The sequence below is a fragment of the Centroberyx affinis genome, unplaced genomic scaffold (genome assembly GCF_046629955.1).
Source record: "Centroberyx affinis isolate AG114_WGS23_722 - 3 ecotype Tasmania unplaced genomic scaffold, CSIRO-AGI_Caff_v1 ptg002343l_1, whole genome shotgun sequence".
Taxonomy (NCBI): Eukaryota; Metazoa; Chordata; class Actinopteri; order Beryciformes; family Berycidae; genus Centroberyx; species Centroberyx affinis.
Window position 1 is genome coordinate 144,978 of NW_027280607.1, and position 15,424 is coordinate 160,401.

A 15,424-nucleotide genomic window follows, 5' to 3' on the forward strand; every position below is an offset into this window, starting at 1 on the left:
CAACAAAGTACTGTAAATGACATTCAAACGTGGTAATACGCCACCATTTCCATTAATGGTTCCCACTAATGATGTTTTGTTTTTTTCATCAGATCTACAGCAGTGATGAAACATCATATGCATGGGATCTTCGGTGCATCAACTTTCCCTTCAGCTTGGCTCACCTGTTTGTCACTGAGCTGCTTCGCTTCATCATCAAGGTAATGTTACTCCTATTAACTGACCACTTGACTGTATTTAAACACTTGTTCCAAGCTCATAAATGGGCCACATTCAATAGAGGGCTTTTAGGTGATGTGACACACCTTCTGTCGGCCATATTGGAGGTCTTCAGCTCTTGACAACACCAGCGTTTCTAAACTTATGACTTGACTGTCTCAACATTATGGCCACATTTCTGTGCTGTTTATGACTTGGAACCGATCATTTCATCATTGATACACCTGATTTTGTGTTCAGATAATGCCAGCTTTTTAGCTAGCTAACCATAATATCTGCTCAGCTACTGTCTTGTTAAAACACATCTGATTTGCAGACTAGCTAACACACCTAGTTGAAGCTAGCATTAGTAGTGGCTAGTAGTCCCATGTTGACATTAACATTGGCTAGTTGGCTTAAGCCAAAAAAAGGGTTCAGGTTAACTGAGCTGACTCTTCTCAAGCCACAGCTCTTGTTTTGGAGAAGAGACTAGAGCTAAAGACAAGACAGTTTACTGTGTCACAGTAACCTACATTTGGAAACAAATCTACTTTATCAGACTATTCCCTTTTACTTATAATGTTAATGAATATAATGTATCTTTTTCCTGCCCATTCGTTATATATTTAGCTATTAAGTGCCCAGCCAGTTAACTGGACCTCCATGATAGACTTCCATGACCTAGCCATGTTTGATAGGAGATTGGTGACCTAACTGCAAAGCCTCGATACCAAGTGGCACTTTATATTTCAAAGATAGCGCTATGTTTTCTCCACCTTGAGGAATGTTTTCAGTTCACCTGTCTCTACCTGTCTACATGCAGGTGTTGCTAGTGGGACTTTTTGTGATGCTTGGAGAGCAGCTGTTTGCTCCTCTGGCGAGGGCGCTGAGTGAAGTAATCACCAAGCCTCTGGCTAGGTTGCTTCTCAGTTTGTCCGTGGCTGTCAGGGACGTTCTCAGCCCACTGCTGGCAGTCATGAAGGAGGTTATTCTACTTGTAGCTTTGCTGATTCAGTCATTCAGGCTTGTGGAAGTCAACCTGACCAGCGCTCAGCCCCAAGGCATACAGCATGTGTGATGAAGGAAGTGTTATTATGAAGGTCAATTAAAGCCTACTGATCAGTCCATATTCTTGTAGCTTTCATTTATGCTCATCACCAAGTCACCCGTCTCACAAGTAAGACATAATGCTCAAAAAATAATTGCCTTGAGTTATTGATAACCACAATTTCAACTTCTTATTTTACACAAAACAAATTTATTTACATATGTACAGGACTTACAATATGCTTTTGCAAGATTGCAAATTGTAAAGCAAACATTTCTTGGGAGGTCAGTTAAGATGGCAATAATCTTATATGTTCGCATGACAAACAATGTTGATGTCACAAAATAACTGCACAGAAAAATTATACGTTCTTAATACGTTTTCCCAATGATCTGAATGTTTATCACAAGTCAAAGGTATTTTTCTTGCACTGGCTTAGTTTGTATTGTAAGGCCAACCATTTAGGCTGTCATAGAAGACACAAGTTTCTGTTCCATGTGTAATGTCCAAAAATGAAGACTGTTTTTAATGGCTTAAGTGTTTTAGAATGTTACTGTTGAGGAATCGCAGTGAATAATTTGTCAGGTATCAGCTTAATTCCCTCAGTTGTTTGTTTCAAAGGGTTGGCCACTCTTTGGATATTGAATTCACAGAGGCTTTTTTTGCTGGGAGCCATTTCAGGTTTATTTTTTCTTTCCTGGCTGGCTGCTGCGGCAACTTTCCCAAAGTTAATCCTCTGAGCTTGTGTCATCATCAGATACACAGATCACGGCATGCATAGAGCTGTAAGGGTTCTCCACATCCCGTTTTGTGTCTTTGGCTTCTCTTTTTTGGTTTCCTTTCATGCCCTGAAACTTCACTATATTTAGTCTCCCTTTGCCATCACCTTGAACCATTGCACCAACATCTGTTGATAAAACCTCTGTCCGCCCCAGCACTGAATGTAGCCCCTCTTTAACAGTGGGGAAGCACTCTGTTCCAATCTGTGTTTCCTCTTTCACACTCTCCAGCATTTTGTCCTTCACTGCAGCCCCTGTGCTGCTGGCCGCAACAGGCATTTGGCCTTTGTACTGGAGGGATGGTGTGAAGTCTCGGGGCTGGGGCGCTGACTTTGCTGGAACACGCAGCAAATCACTAAGAGGCCCGGAGCTGCTTTCTTGTTCGCTGTTGGGGAAGGAGGGGGGAAGTGACTGCTTCCTGGTGTAGACCCCCTGTCTGCCATGGAGGCTTCCTGAACGAGGGGGTTCGTATTCACCGGTGAATGCTTCGTTGTTGTAGGACATCTCCTCCATCAAGTACTCGGGTTGACTCGAATTCACCTGTCGATTACGGAAAGAGGGGCATTTAGGGGGCAGTGGAACTAGAGTGTTTTGTTGTTTGGTTTGATTGCTTTTTGCCATGTTCCACTGATTGCTTGTGTGTCTTTACGTTGATCTCAGTTTTTTTGGAGTATGCACATTGTATGGACATCAAAGTAAAACGTTCACAATTCCCCAACACATAGCTGGATCTTATATATTCACCACAGACTGAGGATGCTATACGGTAAATGAAGTCGATGAGTGTATTTACCTCTTGGGCAAAACTAACACAGAACCACAACATCACAGAGCACCACAATAGCACTTCAATTAACATAATTACGCAATGGAAGTGCAGCACATGCACGCCACAGGAAGTACACACTGTTACAACCATCACAGCAAACGTCTTAGAGAAGCATGGAGGAGAACTCACCATCTTATAGCACTTTAAGCTCTACATAAGCAGCATTAGTAAAAGAAACATGCAGGGATGGAGAGAGTAAAGATGAGGAAGGGAGCAAAGAGTAGCTTATACTCTTAAGCTCTTTTCACTTGGAACGTTCCGTGAGTTTAGTAGGGTGGGTCCAGAGGTCATGGAGTATAAAATTACAGTTGCAATGACTTTGCATTTTGCCAGTACTGCGGTTTGGTTTTTTTTGTTTTATGCTGATATTAACACATGTACTATTGTAGTGATGAGGATTGTGCAAGTGACCTTTTCTAGCTGTCTTGTTTAACAAAAGGGTGATTTTGTACAGTTTCCTCACAACAGGATGTAACAAAGCCTTGCAGCATCCTTATCATTGATCCCATGAATATTATTCAAGTCATGTATGATTTTTGGGGTTTTGCTTTCAGTGAATCAGCCAACACTGTTTGCTACTGACCTATTCATTGCTGAAACCCCAGTCATCGTCAAGCATTATTGTTTGTATGGTTTACACAGCCCTTACCACATTTGGATGCTTTCCCAGGGCAATAGCCCCTTGGTCGGCCGGGTCCCGACTGCTTCTCCTTCTCCTGACAATTCGAAGCAGCAGGAACAATGCCGCCACAAACAGCAACAGGACCATGGCAGCGATCCCTCCAGCCAGCCTGGTGTCCATATCCCCAAACAGCTGCTCCTCTGTGAACGGGCCTCGAGGAACTGCAGAGAGAGAGAGAGAGAGAGAGAGAGAGAGAGACAGATGGAGGAGAATGGTTAATGTCAGAGGGCAATCATCTTCTCCATTAGTTACGTATCTATCCAGTCACCTACTCATCTGTCCATTTGCCCACTGTAATGTGACTGCACCCATACAGAATCTCCCTGATGCAGTCTCAGTCTTCTCATGAGAGGAAAAGATAGGGCTGTCAGGAATGTTCATTTCAATATTAATCAACGCTTCTCATCCTGTTTTCGTCCGGCTGTTTGCGTGTTGTCATTGGCTAGAGCCCCTGGCTTTGAGCGAGGGATGGAGTGGGAGATAATGGATCTTATCTCATTAAGGGAGCAGATTAATGTTCCTTCAATTGGACAGATTAGCCTATAGTCAATCAAAGCCCACTAGTACAGATGACCTCTGGGTGTCCTCGCATCACATTCAGTGCCGCTGCACTGCCACAGCATTATACTCCACTGACCCTCCCAAAGGGGATTAAGTTGTTGTAATCTGCTCCTTTTGTTGTTCCTGTCCGAAGACTTTCATTACATGTCAAAGAGCTTAAAATGTGTGTGTGTGTGTGTGTGTGTGTGTGTGTGTACGCACACGTGCATGCAAGCTAGCATGTGTGAGCCAACAATAGACTTTCCTCTTCCTCATGGCTTCCTTTATCGTTATGATGCTTGTGATGCTTTCTGCTCACCTGGTTGGCCTCTCTGTAGCACCTCAATGTCCACTGAAGCTGTTGCCACTTCACCTGATTCCTCATCCCTGGCAACCACCTGCAGGATCATGTTATATTCAGAACATTAATAATCAGGTTTTTCATTTGGTTTATTTTGTTAATTCATTAATCGATTTTTCAAATGATTCCTTCCACGTTTTATCCTTGCAAGATGAAGATTCTATCACAGCAGGCTATTCCTAATTCATAGTAAAGACTCAGTCAAATGGACTTTAGCGATGCGGATTCAAACTGTGATGCTTTTAGTTGTAATCCCACAGTAAGCCCATCCTGCTGGGATCGTGCTACACACAACTGTCTTACTCGGAGACAACTAAGTGGCCCAAGACAGCCATACACTTCAGGAATAGTGGCCAGAGGATTAGACCAGCAGCCTTTGTTAAATCACTTATTCCCTGTCTTTTCCCATTTTGATTATGTAGAGAGTAGTGGTAGTTAATTGCCCCTTTATACAACAGGTTATTTCAGCCAAGAAATCAGATTTTTCAAACATGCATTCCATCTGCACTGATAATTCCCATTAAGCATGGCAAGTTGTGTGTCATTAGTTACCATGCAAGCATTGAGCTATTTAGTGAAAAGTGATGCATTCTTTGTTATTACTCTTATGTACGCACTTGATGTACACACTAATCTGAAAATACCTTTCAGACCTTACATGCCTCAGCAACTGTTGTATAAAAAGCCATAATGCCCATGAAGCCTTTATTTACTGTGATTATGTGTACGACTATATTTAAGCACTATATTTCAGAGTTGCAGATATGTACAGTATGTTCATAGTTCTGATTGTTCATTATTTATTGGCATCTAGTTTATTATTTATTTCATAGTAAAGCACTTTGTAACTTTGTTAAATAAGTGCACTTAAAGGTATTTTATTAATTTATTATTATTATTATTAGTAGTAGTAGCAGCAGCAGCAGCAGCAGCAGCAGCAGCAGCAGCAGCAGTAGTAGTAGTAGTAGTAAATTATTAATCTTTATTATACCCAATGGAGCAATTAGTTTTGCAGCAAGCAGTTTGAATACACAAAAAAAACAAGGGAACATAACCACATATTACAAAAACATAGACAGTATCAGACACTATCAATTTATATCCAACAAGAAGCTGTAGGTCTAGATCTTACCCCTAAGTATACATAAGCAGGGAACAGGCCCTTGTTCCACATGCCTAACTGCAGTTACATATTTAATCTGCGGATTGCCTCAGGGATCTGTGACTTCTACTGCTAATCTGTTACTGTTTATAGTAATACCAGTAGTAGTGTCAGTAGTAGTCATAGTGGCAGTAGTAGTAATACCAGTAGTAGTAGTAGTAGTGGTACCAGTAGAAGTAGTAGAAGTAATACCTCAAGGATGTGCCTGTCAAAGGCTCGTAGGCGGTCGGTCCTAGCGATCAGAACCCCCTCCTGGGTGATGCGGTACAGGCCTTCACTGGCCGACAGGGGGTGGAGGGAGTAGTGGATATTTGGGTTAACCTCCTAAAAATGAGGAGGTGGTGTAATGAGACAGGAGACATTTCTCTAATAGTTTGTCATTTTTCTTCTAAGGATTACAACAGATATGTAGAGCTCTTCATATCTAGTCTTACATCTCTGAAGTCCGTGTCTATGGCCTGGATGAGGAGCACTTGGTTCCCATAGGTGGAGATGATGGTGGCAGGACTGGAGCTCTGGATGACAAAGCCCTTGTAGATAGTTCTGTTGAAGAAAGGAGGGAAGCTGTTCTCGGCTAGCACTCTTACCAACGCCGTTGTCACACTGTACTTCATTGGATCGTTCAGCTGAGATGCCTGTAGGTGGTGGATAGTATGGTAGATGTGCAACAAAGAGATCAATGTTACTTTGATCTCTTTGTTGAACATGTTTGATCTTTCTTTGTTGGAAACATGTAATTAAAGAATATATTTGTGAAACAGCCATGAAAGGTGAAACATACCATGATGTGCAGTCTGAATGTGGGTGTCAGTTGTCTGTTTTCCACAGGCCTGGTTAATGTGATCTCTCCTGCCTGGTTGTCAATCACAAATCTGCCATGGTCAGCACCTGCTTTGTCAGATATACATACTTGTAGGTAAACACTCAAATACTATTTATATTAAAGTAAAATAAATCATTCCCATATTCATTTTGAGACATTAGTATAATTACAAATTAGACCATCACTGTTAAGATTGGCAGCCTCTACTGAATTTTGCATTGTGTGGCACTGGGTTGAATTTGGAAGGAAATCTGCTGGGCTGCTTTATAGTACAAAAACGGGAAGAGGGTACTGTTCTACCAGAGCTAAAGCTTTCAGAGTTTCTGGTAGTGGGAGATGGTGGAAGGAGTGAAAGGCTGATGGAAAAATCACTTCTAACATGTTTATACTCTTCAGTAAAGCCAAAGAAAAAACAAATGGACACGGAGCAACGCCAAGGAGGGGGAGGGGGACAAGTAGCAACATCCTCTTTGCCACAGGAAGCAGCAGCGTTTATGAGAAATGTGTCTCAATTTTGAGAAACAGTAACACTAACAATACCACTGGTGTGAGACAGAGGGTTCAACCATGGGCTCATTTGTTTACTGTAATTAAATTAAGGTATCGCAAATAATTTGACAATGATATAGTAATGAACGTAATGTTAACCTTTTTAACACCAAGTTTTCAAGGATTCTTGATGAAAGGATTTCCTAAAGCATCTTGGTACCAATTTTGACTTATACAACAAAGATGCTCTCTGCGATTCTTTCATATCAGGATGTCCAATTGTAGTCCAATGTCAAATGGATTGAAATGGGCTGGTACTCCTCACCTGAGAGAATTGTGTAGTTCAGGGGAGTGTCAAGGCTTCTGTCACCGTCCACTGCATGTATTGGACCAGGAAAAAAATCAAGAATCATGTCCTGAAACAGAAAGGAGTTGCTGCATCTGAGGATTGACCAGTGGTTCTCAAACTCTTTAACTGCAGATTGTGCCATGATTAAAGGAAAAATCGGTGCAAAATGGTAGCTCTAGAAAGAAGCCTCTTTGATTTTGACGGACTAACACCAAACCTGACGTTTACCGTTGATGTTTTAGATAACTGAAAAAGTTTCTGCTATCAAACTCCATCCAATGAAGAGAAAAATACAACATCAAACTCCAAATTGGGCCCAGAAATGCAAGGCATGTGTATGTGTTTTAGGATGGGTTTTTACTTTAAGAAAACACCATGTCAACCTGGTCTTTCTCTGTGATGTTGGTTGTGTAGACGGGGTTGGTGCAAACAGGGAGGATCTCGTCTGGAGAGGCCGGTGTGCAGGGAAGGAAATGCGGGTACTGGTCGTCTCCATCCTTGATGTGGACAGTCAAGGTGGCGGACGTGTTGTACTTCTCCCTGGTGTTGGCTTCCTGTATCACACATCATGATATAAAGCAATAGATGAGACCAAAGATTTGAGAGTAGTACTTGACACCAGAAATGTCCATGGCAGAAAGAATGTATTAATAGAATCCAAAGAGGCACTGTTGTGATAGAATGAAATGCCTTTATTTTACATTGGCAATCTGAAAAGTTAAAGCTGACTGACTGTGTTTCAGCTCGAATTAACCTTTGTCAAGGATTAGGGCTGCACTAGGCAACTTCGAGGCTCGTTGGTGGCTCCAATTGGCAGCAAGAGATAACTGTTGACTTGAATGATGTTAACTTGAATATCCAAGTAAGATTAGTAAGTCACTTGCGCTCAGAACTGGTGCAAAATGACCAACCGACACAGATATTATGGTCCACACTCACAAGGTTGCATATTCCTTCTTTATTCATTCAGCGGAGAGCAGAAGATAAGACAGATGTTTTGCCAGTAGGCCTTCATCAGTGTCATGCTATTCCCAAGAAGGTACTGAGCTTTGTAGGTGAGCGTGGCTCTTTTTCTCGTTACCCGTTTAGGATACAAGATTAGACATGGAAGTCAATCAATGATCCAACATACCACGTCTGTCTTCCTCTAGTTTGTAATAATTAAAGCAATAGATGTCAGCAAACACACTGGCCTCCTCTGGAAGCAACTAAAATATATGTAACAGTCATATAACAGTAATTTTTTAATCTTTGAATGATTATGTCACGCTGTTGTTTGTATTTTTTAGGCCCAGTCTAACCATCTTGTGAACAGTTGTTGGATTTAATGCTATTAGATTACGAGGCAGGCAGTGGCACAGTAATACCCTTTGGCTTTAATTATTGTCCTCTTGCCTCAAAGCCTTCCTGTTGATTAATGAAAAAGGGATTAACATGTATTACCGTGGCATAGATGACCAGCTGCAGTTGGGTTTTGGTCTCATAGTCCAACGGCTTGTCCAGTACCACATTCCCGCTGTTTGGCAAATCTATCCTGAAGTAGCTGGCGTTAGGCTTAGTAGATCAGTAGCATGATTCATAGGATAAACAAAGGCACGAGAAATTCAAATGAATAGATTCCAGAATAGAAATACAGTGTATTCTAGCTTGGGGCTTTTTGTTGGGTTCAGCTGACTAGTTCATATTGGTTAAGCTGTTACAATGTAGTCACTAATTTTCTTATATAAACAAAACACTCTAATATCACTTGAAGCCATATGGTTAAAGCTTTCGGAGGCTTAAAGGGTGTCACTTAAATTCATTTTACTTTGTGTGAGTAAGCTACATTATACCGATGATTTGTTGATGGTGTAGCTAATAATGTCTCCGTCCGCATCAATTGCCTTGACAGTGAAGACAACAGAGTTCACTGCTGCAAGCTGGAGAGAGAGGAAACATTCATTATGTGTAATTCATTATTTGAAAGCGAGATGAGTGAATTTGTGTTGCTAACTTCAGTAATGGTAATAACAACAGAATGGACAGACTTAGTATAACATCATTACACAGGCCAGATATTTCTAACCTGAATAGCTATAAGGTTATTCTCTGCCACTAAGCCTACATTTTATACCTCATTGATGTAAAATGGCTGGATTGTCTCCTCCAGGAATCGCGGTTTGTTGTCATTTTCATTCAGAATCTCAACCATGATCCTGTACTTACTCTGAGGAAAGAAATAGCTTTAATTTTGTGCTGAGGGCAATAGTATTTCCTTTTGTTGTCAATGGCACTTTGATGTACTGGTTGCAAACATGCTGCAGTAGTTTACATCGTACCTGTATTATGTCATCTTCATAACACGTCAATTCTGCCATAAGAATAGCTCCCTGAACCTTTAAGACCAAAGTAGATTGGATTAATGAAAAGTTGAGTAAAAGTTTGCCGGTTTTATTAACATTTAGGGAGGTTGTACCTCTCGATCCAGAGCTCGTGAAGAGGAGGAGTTTAGTCGGATGGTTCGGCCCTCTAAGTAGAACCAGTCGGCGTTTTCTCCAGTGAGGCACAGGCGAATGGTGTTGGCCCCTGGGTCCCCAGTGATGCTGAGGTTTGCTATGAACTGTCCCGTCGGGCTGTTCTCTCTGACGGTCGCAAAGATGTCTGACCCACCCAGGCACAGGCTGGCTGGGGAACAAACCAGTGAGGTCCATGACATCAACAGATATCGATAAACCATGACTTTCATGAAGCCCCCAGGATTTGTTTTTCTAGATATACATTTCCAAGGCATTTCTGATTTATTGGATAGATAACAGAGAGTGGAGAGTGCCCGTAAAAATGGGAGAGAGAAAGAGGATGACTTGCAACAAAGGCTGTACGGCAGACTCAAAATCACTATGTTGCATGTACAGTGATGTAGTGGTAAATAAAGAGGAGGGTAAACTATGACCTACATATAGTGAAAAGTAGCAGTGCGCACAGCTCCAAATCTTAAACACTGTATCGGGTGCACGGTTGTGGCAAGGATCAAAACAAACAGAACACCGGCACTCACAGAACAATAGTCTTCTTATTTATTATGGGCAAAAAACAAACTCGTTTCTGCTAGAAGCCATCATCAGCGTAATCAAAACAGCAGAAATGGCAATTTATATAGACAGGTGAGTTTCAAACACCAACCAGAAAAGAGAATACATAATTGCATAATAGGATCCATCTGTGAATGAACCGCCCAGATACGACCTCTCCTAATGAAGGAGGTGTGACCACAATAATCAGAAAAAACATTGACTGGTGTCACAAGCTGAAAAGTAATAAATATAAAACTGAATGCCCAAGACTGGAAACATATAGCAAGAGACTATATAAAAAGAGCTATACAAACCAGATTAATAAATGAAGATGCACACAAATAAAAAAAATTACCGACTAATGAATGCTCTATGTAAATAGAGGGCTCAAAACTCAAACTATTTGGGCTAACAGGGTCATATAGCTCTTAATTTATTTCCTTTTACAGGCTGTGTCCCCATTATAGACATATTCTGTTTTTTCTATTAACTGAGTAGTTTTGAGCCCTCTATTTACTTACAGCATTCATTAGTCTGTAATTTTTTTATATATAAATTAATAGAAGTCAGCTATATTTTCCGAAGTATTGGTTTATGCTTTTTTTTCCCCCTTAAAAGACCCTATCTTCATACAACTTCCTTCAGTCTGATGCAATTTACTGTGATGTATACTATGAATTTAAATCATTACAATTTATGTCAGCCTAAAGCTATGAATAAACTGAATTTATGTTGGTTTACCCTCCACTTCATCCCTGTGTGTCTCACAGCCCCAAATAGACTCACTTTAGGGCCACATACCCCCATTTGAGGAGATTTTGTCCCAGGGACCCATATGGGAAGATTTTTTTATGTTGATTTATTACTGAATTGTCGAGCTATCTAAATTGTACGTGGGGAGATAATAATGGTGAGAGTGAAAATTATGATTAGATTCTTATACATTCTCTAATTTGGATAATTTCAGTTGAATTAATTTTCATGAAGCCAATCTATTCCTCATTTTGCTGGGGACCCTCTGGAACATCCTCAAGGACCCATGGGGGTCCCTGGATCCCACTTTGAGAACTACTTTGAGCTATCCCAGTGAGCCACCAGAACCCCAACCCCCCCCCCCAATCGATGTCTGACCTACCTGTAACGATATGGTAGGATAATTTGACTGCCAACTGCCAGAAGAGCAGCTTCCACGCGCTCAGCATCTTCGCCTGTCCTCCGCCGCCTCCTCCAGCCCTGCCTGACAACCAGAGAAATAAGCACCAGTTTAACCCAGTGTCAATACTTTACCAACATCGTTTTCACCACAAAATAACATTTTTTCATCAAGATTTTGATTGTATCAGGAGCTAAGGTCATCACAGCTGAAATAGCAAAAGAGATTATAAAAATAACTAATATAGATTTTTGTTAGTAGATTAAGCAACACTTTACACCACATTTAAAGCTGCATGAGGCAACTTTGCCCGTTGGCGGGCTCCAAACGGCAGTGAGAGGTAACTTTCTGGAAAATTTGAACTTCAGTACCTAGAAATCCTGTAAGGTGATGTCAGTAAACTGCAAACAGCACACTCATGTTTACCAACCGGCCGGTCTGTGATGCTTTATACCAAAGGAAACCAAAGAGACAAGAGAGGAAAAGATCTAACGTTGGTGAGTCCAGCTTTCTCTGGACGGAGCACTGCTCACTGCTGTTTAGGAGACAGTTTGTATTTTGGAGTTAAGTTTCAATTTGTCACTTTCTGTGGGTGGAGAAGTGTCCATACCTGACACCAGAATAACATTTGGGAAAATAGGGTGAATCTAGGGTGTCTCATTCAGTGGTAATGGGACGCTCTTCTCTGTTGCAACCCCACACACTGTCCGAGAGCTTTTTTTTTTCTAATACCCTCCAATCCACCTTTGTCCTCTCTCTCCCCTAGACTTTGGTGTCTCACACCAAAAACAAAAAGCAGACTCTGTCTATTCATGACTCATTATACCTCTGACCTGTTCTAAAACCCCTGTAGGCCATGTCTGCTTATTTTGTTCAACCAATAATCTACCCATGTTTTGTTTTGCTTGAAGCTTAATAGTACAGCGCTGCAGTGTTTCTTTCTACCGGTTTGTTCACAGAGTTTCATTACAATGTCGTATTCAGAAAGAACAACTCTAGATTAGATGAAATTATGTTTTTTTTTTACCCCCAGCCTAGCAGGAAAAGCCGGTGAAAGGAGCCAGAACTGGCAGCAGAGTAAATGAAATGTGCAGTGAGAGTTCTCAGTGACCTGATCAATATTTTTCACACAAAACAGAAAACGTGTCTGTGTGTGAGTACGGTCAGTACAGTCTTCACAAAATGGTAGTACTGTCACACCGCCATTTCTGGATTTTCATGACATCTTTTTATAACATCGATCTTTCATGCTTTTTCCCCCTCTATCTCCAAGTACATTTATATGCACTCAAACCTCATACATACATGTTGGCATGTTGGCCTTTACCCACCCAGCAAGCACATCGAAGTTGACTAGATGTTGATACGAAGGCTGTAGATGTCCATAGCTGCTACCTGCATGTGATGTCAGGGCCTAAATATCGTTCTGATATCAGTTCAGAACAGTTTCCAAAGCTGTTTTAATTAATTTTTACCCTGCCATAAAGTTATATTGTGAACATTTTGGGTTGACATTGAACCTGTACATCATTCAAGTCTAAAGTGAAATACACCACTTGACAAAAAGCCTTAAGCCTCCTTCAGTCTCATAGTGGTAGTTTAAGTACATAATCTATTAATTAGAGATCCACCAGGTTCTGCTTGGTCATGGTGATGCAGGTTGTGCGTCTTCACCAAGGAGCATGGGTTACTTTAAGTTGATTCAATGCAATAAAAAATAATTAAAACTGCTGCACCATTATCTCAGCGTGTCTTGAAAAGAACAGAGATTCACTGTAGCATAGAAGTGACTGCATAGATACTAACCACTAAATTATAAATTAATTTGCTAATTCTGGGAGGGCTGCAGCAAGACTCAGACAATGTGAGCACTGCATGTTGTGCTGCCTGTCATGAAGCTCTGCAAGTCATGCCATGACGGCGATAGGTGCAGCTCTCCCAGCCAATCTCTGGATTACAGCATTAATTACTGTGAAATACTAATACACAATAGGACGCAGGTCTCTGTCACACAGGGAGCTTAGAAAGGGATTGGCCTACTGAATATTGTCCAATATCCCAACCCACTTACACACCTGCTACCAACAGATGTCTGTTCCTTCTTTGTGTGTGTGTGTGTGTCATAACTACCTCGTGAGCATTCATTAGTTGGGCACACACACAAGTGTATCTGTCTAACTCACTGGAAAGTATCTGTTTTTACGAGGCATGTTGTTTTCTGGAGCTAAAATTTTGATAGATCCCTTAAGATGCGTGTGTGTTAAAAGTTTTGACTGGACAGGGTTTACTACTGGGCTGACTCTCTAGGCAACCTACCTTCCCCCATACCCGTAGATTACAGTTAAATAGACTCATTACCACACGTTTGATAAATGGACAAAGCAATTACTAGGCAATGAGGCCCCAGGCGCTTAAACAATGACTCTCCAAAGCAATTAAATGAGCAACTGCCAAAAAGAATTAGAAAGAATAAAAGAGATATTCTCCTGTCGCTGTCCAAACGTGCCCTCTGTGCAATGTTAGTTTGGACAAACAAAAATGCATTCCTAGCATAATAAAAGGTAAGTACAGCATTTTCTAGCTTAGTTTATTCACTCTAAAAATAATTAGTATGCTAATGGTGGCCCCTTAGAGGTCTGGCCAGTCAACAGTTTAGGAGGTGATAATGGAGGTTGCTTCTCATATCGACCAGCCTGTCAGTCAAAGTCATATCACAGTGAGAAAATTGCACTGGATGCTGCTCTGCCCAAACCTCAGAGGCCAGTGCTAGTGCTGTGGCTCTAGAAGTAGTATCAGATCATTTCATGTGTGAAATAAACACAGATTGGAGGGATTTTTTTGCACACATTTGGAGGCAAAGCTGTACTGGAGGCAGAAATAATCTCATTGGTTGAGTTAAACCTTAATGGACGGAGCCAAAGAACCAGAGTTTTTCTGGCTAAGTAAGGTTATTATTATGCTTAGGTTCATTCTCTGTAAAGTTATATAAAGGCTATATAAATAAATGAACTTGAACTTGTTAGACTGAAGCCCAGTGAAAAAGGCAAGGGGTAAGAGAGTGGTAGCTAATATTATGAAGCCTAGCTGACCTTCCAAGTTCAAACTAGTCATACTAGCCTATAGCTATAAGTATGCTAGTTAGCTAGCCACCTCCAAGATCATGAATACCATGGTGAATGAATGAAAAATAAGTCATTGCTATTTATATTTTTATTTATATTTTGAGGTATATTTTCCTTCTTTGCCATTCAGGTTTGCCAGAAAACTGTGGTTCTGGCTCCGCCCATTGAGGTTTTGCTGTCCCAAAAAATGAACCCCCCACCCCCCTCCTCGTTAGAGACCTGTCGATGTTGCTGCAATTCCTTTGCCGCCGATAGACGTCAATAAAAGTCATAAATTACTTAATGCCCGTTTAACTCAACCAATAAGATTATTTCTGCCCCAGAGCAGCTCTGCCTCTGAGAAAAGTTTGTGTAAATAAGACTGCAGTCTGCGAAATAAGCTCCAGAAGTCACACAGTCGAGAACTTTCATATGGTCACACACATGTGCTAGCGGAGATCATAGCTACATGCGTACGTTTGCACGCACACACAGACACAAATTAGGCACACACATCACATGCTACACAAGCTTGCCCATGGGCACTCACCCCTCTCTCTCCTGGCTGTTGCACTACAGATGGACTGTTTTGTCCGTTGCTCTCATGGACTCCCCCTCATGCTCTCTCTGCTCAGGCCCCTCGGTTTCCGCCACATATTTCCCTCCCTGGAGCTCCTGTCAGATTGGAAGAGATGGCATTTATCGCTCTGCTTCCCCCACAGCAAGGGAGAACGACAGAGAGACCTGTGTGTGTGTGCGCGTGCCGGTATGTGTGTGAGCGTTTACGGGAACGTGTGTGTTGTGGAGTTGTGAGAGCATTAAGAGCTCCTGCACTGTGTGGACAGAGAGCTTAGAGGGCA

General features: G+C 41.5%; 1 protein-coding gene across 1 annotated transcript; it reads right to left on the bottom strand.

Moving 5' to 3' along the window:
• Window positions 1-1,974: 1,974 nt before the first annotated feature.
• cdhr5-rs (cadherin-related family member 5, related sequence) lies at window positions 1,975-13,789 on the bottom strand. Its single transcript, XM_071533244.1, has 15 exons — window positions 13,780-13,789; window positions 11,446-11,547; window positions 9,716-9,924; window positions 9,579-9,635; window positions 9,374-9,466; window positions 9,093-9,179; window positions 8,704-8,814; window positions 7,644-7,814; window positions 7,237-7,327; window positions 6,381-6,487; window positions 6,034-6,234; window positions 5,792-5,923; window positions 4,396-4,474; window positions 3,504-3,697; window positions 1,975-2,565 (listed from the first exon to the last, which is right to left on the bottom strand). The coding sequence occupies exons 1-15, from the start codon at window positions 13,787-13,789 to the stop codon at window positions 1,975-1,977; spliced, it is 2,235 nt and encodes a 744-aa protein (XP_071389345.1).
• Between the last annotated feature and the right edge of the window lie 1,635 nt (window positions 13,790-15,424).